The sequence below is a fragment of the Geospiza fortis genome, unplaced genomic scaffold, assembly GCF_000277835.1.
Source record: "Geospiza fortis unplaced genomic scaffold, GeoFor_1.0 scaffold16, whole genome shotgun sequence".
NCBI classification, from domain to species: domain Eukaryota; kingdom Metazoa; phylum Chordata; class Aves; order Passeriformes; family Thraupidae; genus Geospiza; species Geospiza fortis.
Window position 1 is genome coordinate 7242821 of NW_005054302.1, and position 6980 is coordinate 7249800.

A 6980-nucleotide genomic window follows, 5' to 3' on the forward strand; every position below is an offset into this window, starting at 1 on the left:
TCTGCATCTTGAAAGGCTCCTACAAACTAATTTGAAGGAATATATATTAAACAAAGTGCTAGATAGGTAAGGAATAAGAAAGCAACACTACGGAATACCTCCTTTTAATTTCTGATACTTAAAAATTAGCAGATGCTCTGAAGCTTAAGCTCTAATCGAATTTCAACCTTGTATGTTTGCTTGCTTTTTCTTTAAACAGATAAATACGTGTTTCAATTAAATGTACACTTTACTACAGTGTTTCTGAACAAGCTCTTTTCACTTTTTTAAAGGCACAGTTTTTATATTACAAAAAAAAAAGGAAGCAGAAAAACCTGGTGTACATTCTCTGTAATCATACTATCATCATCAGTTTTATTTCATTTTCTAATTATGTAGTCAAGCAGCTACTGTATAGAGGGCCCCTATGGCACTTTTCCTAATGATATTAAACATTGTTTTGCCTTACCTTCCCCCTCATCTGAAATTCATGCAGAACTTCAAAGAACATTAACATTATCTCTAAGTGGGAGTGATAAAGTTGTGGCAGTGATTTCAACCCGAGGTCACATATTTTGCTTCATTCCCCATTATTGCAGCTCCAAGAATTGGAAAACCAGAAGGAAAGAAATTGGGAGTGTGCAACATTGGTATGACCATAAGTTACAAGCCTTTAAAACCCAAGGAAACTCAAACAATATCTTGTTTTACTCCAATCCCTACAGACACTTGTCTGACTACTCTACTGGAGTAGTAAGGTTTCCACACCAAACTTAAACCAGCAGAAATCAACTGCCAGTTTCCAGTATTTTCCCACTTCAACTTCATCTTTGAATTTAATATATTAAGCACCCTCAAAGGGCAAATTATTTAAGGTTGCATTTCAAAACAAAGTCCTATCATTGGCAAACTTAAATAAGAGTTAAAATCCCTTTAATGGTATTTGATACAAAAGCCAATTCTTGGAAACTTACAGCAAAAAAGCTAAACAAATTTTAAACCTCAACTGGTTCTAGTTAATTTGATTTTATAGGAAAAGCAGATGTTCTTCTACTTCACCAACTCCAGCCACTCCGAATGCATAGCTGACCTGCTTCCTATTCAGATGTTTGAGTATCAAGAAAATGCATTGTGTTATCTGAAAGGCTCAGAAATCCAGTAGGATCTGTGAAGAATGACCAATGAACAACAGCAGAAAAGACAAAATGGTCCAAAAGACAAGTTCAACCCAATAGTCCAATTCCATCAAGGGAAAAAACCCTCTTCTAAATAAAATAAAAAAACAAGGCAATTTGAGGCCTCTTACTATGAGGCCTGCAAAGGCACTGAGAAGGTAGGACAGCATGTTCTTACCAGATGCTCCACCCGACAAGAATCCTGCTGACACAAGCCCAAGGACCAGCCCCCTTCCATCTCCCTACTCCTTTGATCCCATGTCATCTTTATGACTGCCTGTGCTTGGCACAGGAAGACCCTCCTTTCATACTTAGCTCTTTCCTAAGTTATTAAAGTTTGTGAATTACCCTAACACAAAACTGTTTTAAAGTCGTATTTGTAGACTTGGAGGATGAAAGTCTGAGCCACAGGACTTCACTGACACTTAAATGGTGTGCTGAAGACCTCTAACCCATTTCAAAGATGTTAGACTTGAGTCTTGGAACGAAGTTCTTATCTTCAACTTGGAGCACTCAGGTTTGAGACCCAGCCCACCCCACAGCTATTCTGACAGAGGCTCTTTTCTGATGCATTATTTTTAAAAGCCTGCTCCAAGAAAGAATACATACTAATTATATTCCTTTATTTTCTGTTTAAAAGCATGAATGCTATACCAAAATGCTCCACACCAAGTCAGTCCACCTAAAATAATTTTTCCAACTGATTTTCCTTCCACTTGCTCTTTTCTAGACACAATAATGGAAAATTCCAAGCACTATTTAAAAAAGAGCTATATCCACACCTACTAGAGAAAATAAAGACAAATGCAAAGCTTCCATCTGATGAGGAACATACAGAGACATAAAGGCTGTCTCCCTGGAAGCTGGGAATTCAGAAGCAATAACGGCAAAAATTCTTCATACCTTCTGCTTCTGAATACCGGAACAGAGGAGTATGTTTGCACATACCATTGAATAGCTTGTTTTCTTCAATGGTTCTTAAGATTCATGAAAGTGGCAGAGAGAGACATTAATTCCTCCTTCATTTTCAATTGCCATTAGCATCACTGTAATAACCAAAAGCTTCAACAAGACAAAGATAAATTTATCCTGCTTCTGGACGTATTAGTAGTCACAAATATTGAAAACCAAGCCTTATATTAAAGCACACTGATAAAAAAGGATATGGTCTTCCTCAGGGGAAAAATACCAACAGAAGTTTCAACCTATATTAAGCACAGAAAGGTAAACTTCTGAGTCATTCACATGCTATTTAGGGTCACAGCACATATTTATTGAGGATCTCCACATAGTAAATAAATGCAAGGCTCAGTAATTTAACTCTGTCAAAGAGATTTTTTTTCTTCTTGACTGGAGTGATTTAACGAGGTCACAAGTAAGAAAGCAACAGGAATAGAATTTTGTATTTTCTTGGCTCAAATGATAAAAACATAAACGACAATACAATGTGTACAATTTAGGTTTTCAAGGAAAACTCCTTCAAGCTCAACAGCAGCTAGCAGCTTGTCTCTATTTGCCGTCACTCTAGATCAGAAGAGCCCACATGCTTTTTTTTCCTTTCCTGCCCCTTTCAGTTACACTTGAGCTCTTTGACTGAAAAGGTCTGGAACAGATTAAAAGTCCAACCACAAAATAAAGAGCCTTGGCATGTACTCAAGCCTGTCTGGGATGCACATACACAGTGGGCCCAAAAAGGGAAGCTATGCAGCAAGAAACCCTTAATCAGTCTTTTGGACATTTCTAACTTCTTTCAGTTTAACTGCACAGCCTTAACATTTGATAGAGTTTCAGTATGCACAAGATAAGCAGCTTTTGCCCTTACAGTTGGACCACTCTATTTACAGGAATACAAAATAGTTGTGAAAAGCAAGATTCATCTCGCTCACAACCTCTGTCCATTGAGGCATTTTCCACACCCCTTTTTAATTCCAGTTCATCTTTAGAAATGACAAAGTAATGCACGTAAAGAAAAAAAGATACCCTGCAAGATTACCTGAGTAAATGTAATTGCAAAAGACAACACTGATTTTCAAAATGACTGCTTCCTTTTCAGCCTTACTCACATACTAAGTAATTGTGAAGTTGCAAATTACCCACACACTCCTCTTGCAACGTGCAAACAGGTCTGTAGCTCTGGCTGGTGTTAAAGCCAGCATGGACATTTGCCAAAGCTGACACCCCACCTTTGGGCTCAAGTTGCATAGTGGTTCAACCTGTCTACAAACTGGTGAGCAGTTTATAAACAAAGCATGACAATCTGGTGTTCTCCTAAGTGTAAACGGATGTTGTAAGTAAGCACTCAAGCCTACAAACCAAAATGCAGTATTTCTAGCAGACATTTCAGAAAACAAAACAGAACAGTGACTGTTGAGTTTTGTAGCTCTGTATTTATATGGCATTGATGGAGTTAATGCCTCTCCCAGAAGGGGCCCACAGTTGTTGTTAGGTCAACCCCTGTAAAGCTTCAAAGGTTTTGCATCCCCTCAGCCTGACCTACTCAGTGATCTGCACACTGTTTTCATTTAGCTGCACTGAGTCCAAAAGTAAAGCCTGAAAACCACAATGATCTCTTCTTTTTTTTTTACTCCTACTGTTTTTCCATGGCTCTGGAAAAATAACTAAAATCCAAAGGAGTTGAAAATAGTAAGTTATTGGAAAAACAAATCAAGGGCAAGCTAATAAGGCTGACACCCACAGGTCATGACTTTAGAAAAAACCAGAAGTTTTAACGCCATACTAAATACATCTTGGATAATCTATGAAAGTAGTTTAGAGTCTTCATATTATATGTGATTTCTATTCACTGTCATTGGTGCCATACTTTATTGAAAAGTTCGCAGTTCTGCTCTTCATATAGATCAAAAATATAATTGAAAAAAATTACATAAAAGTTCTGTTTTGTTGAATTTCTCCATCTAGACTTTGTGATTGTTAAGTTACTACTTCTATTTCCAATATTACATAGTCTTTATCCCACAAAAGGTTTATTAAAGTCGGAGCAACAAAATGAATGGAGTAACAAAACAAAAATCATGTTGTTTAATACAGAAAGTTTTGTCATGATAATCACTGTGACAAGCTGGAATTATAAGCTGGTATAAGTTTCAAGTGTACTTAAACAGCATGAATATTTGACAATGCCCTCTTAAGACAGCACAAAGGAAAGTAAATATTTGTTTAGGAATTAAAAGATTCTTCTGTGGTAAAGTTTTGCTAATTTAAAGGGATGAGTGAGCTTGACGGAAACCATCTCAGTAAGTAATTTCTGAATGTCACCACTTTGGGGAACTGTATGGATCATGTGGCAAAATACCAACCCGTAGCATTAGAAACTTGGGTAACATACAGTCCTGGAGGATATAAGCTAATAGTATTTTTCTTAGAAGAAAAAAGAAAAAAGTTATTTAAATAAGGCCTCTACAACTCAAAATATATTTTAATCATACTATAAAAAATTTTCAAAATATGCCTGCAAAATTAAAGCTGAGTGAACTGAAGCAAATCAAGAATTCTGAATTGAGATGAACTTTTACCAAAGCGTGGGTCAAGCCTTGGGTCTAGCCAAGATGTGGTCTTGTTCTTATGGTTTATGTAGTAAATTTCTCCATCCTGGGTCATAGCTTGTTCCCATCCATCGGGGAGTGGGCCTGCAATATAGAAGGAAGGAGTTGATGGCGGGCTCTTGCTTGCTCCACCTGAAATTGATCTAAAAAATATTTTAACATTCTACATATATAACAATACATGAAACAGAAGAGTTTCAAGCTCATTTCTGGGATTAAGGGCAAAGAAGTGCTGGGTGGGAAACCAAGGAACAGGAAACACTTCTATCATTTTTATTTAGGATTTGGACTTTAATTTTCAAGCTTGTTGGTATCCTTTCATATACTTTTGACATATCATTTTGCTATAGCATTCTAGTATGAAACCAGCAATAAGTCAAGCCTGCCAGAATGAAACCAGCATGTGCACCAGGAAAAAGAAGCATAGAATAATCTACCTCTCACAGAAAAGTTCATCTAGCGATTAAGACACAGCAGCAGCAACAACCTAACACTGATGAGATCCTGAAATGATCCTGTCTTTCACAAACAATTAAAAAAAGAAGGGAATAAAACTAATTTCCTCTTTACCTCATACTCTAACTTTTGGTGAAAGCATTCAAAGCTTAAGCAGACAAAAATGCAAACCAGAAGAACAAGGCAGGCAAACAAGCAATGACACAGCAAAGGCAACGAAACACCATGAGCAGTCACAAAGACACAGGGCTATGAACAGTGTTGCAATGTCTCTACAAGCAGAAAGGCACACACAGGAAAACTGCTTCTAGAAAATGGTCAAAGGGAAGTACATAATGATGTTGTAGAGTCCACAGTTGATGTCTGAACACAGCCTGAGGAATGGTTCCCATATGCTCCCATCAACAGCTTTCAAGAAACTACCTTTCATTCCTATACAGTTCTTAAACCCCTCGTTCCCATCTCTATATGATCACATACATTTACCCATGCTTTGCTTAGACTGAAAACTATTTAAAAAAATATATATTTATCTCATCTTATCTGGAAGGTGCTTTACAAATACATGGTTTTGAATTTTTATGCTCACATTGACATGAACCTTCAAAAATTTCTAAATTAGATAAAGGAAGATCTTCCCTGTATTTTAGATTTACGTACAATCCTCAAATTATACAACAAAAGATTCACTACACATGTTAAGAATGTAAAGAAATTAGAACAAACCTGCTGTAGCAGCAAGCCATTGTATTTCAAGTTCCTCTGCTCTTAGTCAGTGTAATACAATAATATAACAGCAGAAGCCATCTGGCTGTTAGACTTGGACTAACAGATTATTCTGTATAATGTAAGATACACTAAGTATACACAAATATCATTATTTCACACGAGATTCAGGTATACCCAAAAATATATGCCCATCCTGTAAATGTCTACTACATCCATCTTCAAACTACATTAGATCTTGACTGTAACTTTGTCCTGAAGTCATGCTCCTGATGAAGAATTCAGTCTAAAGCTGGGAGAAGAGGTAGGGAGGATAGATTAGTTTGCTTAATCTCAAAAGATGTTCTTGGAGAAATGTCAAAATGAGTAAAAAAATAATTCAATTGCATTCCAGTAATATCCCAAGGCATAATCAGGACAAGAATTTCTTACTGTGGTCTTTGAAGATCCCTTGCAAACTTCATTTCTAATTTAAACTTTCATTTTGGCTCAGAAAACAAAGCCCTTCTCTAACAACTTCACTACTCCATCATTGGTGCTACAGATGAATTTCAAGTGAGGAAAAACAGTGAACACTAGGTATTTTCTTCCCATTTAGAGCAGCTCTACTGCTCTAAATGTTGCCTACAAGTAACAAGTACCTCAGTTTTATCAGAAGCTAGTGAACAGAACAGACAAGAAAGAGTGACAATACTGCAAATGATGCTTAAAGCCTAAGACACTCACCGTAGAAAAGGACTTTGATGGAGAAATGAGAGCTCCAGTGCAAAGAACGCTGTATTTTGTTACCATATCCAAAGACCAGCCAGTTAACCAGTGATATGTTTTTATACAAAGCTGGGGCACATGAGCACAGTGACTTGCCCCCATCATCCAACTGCAGAAGTCAATGAAGAACCAAACCCACTCCTTTACTGCTGAGCCAGCATGCTAGCCATGCAGGCAGACCTTCTCACCACCACTCTCCTCAGAGTCCTGCTAAGCCATACATGCCTTGGAGAAACCCAGCAAGAAATTCTTTGTGAACTGCAAAGCCAGAAAAACCCTCTTTGGCTTTAGGAAAAACAAAACCAAGCCTTTG

The 6980-nt window shown here is 37.2% G+C and overlaps 1 protein-coding gene across 1 annotated transcript in view; it reads right to left on the reverse strand.

The window, feature by feature from the left end:
- Window positions 1-6980, reverse strand: part of YAP1 (Yes associated protein 1) — an 81467-nt gene that overhangs the window by 22175 nt on the left and 52312 nt on the right. The window contains exon 3 of the mRNA XM_005417723.2: window positions 4688-4801. Within this exon, the coding sequence (XP_005417780.2) occupies window positions 4688-4801 (114 nt within the window). The remainder of the gene's footprint in view (window positions 1-4687; window positions 4802-6980) is intronic.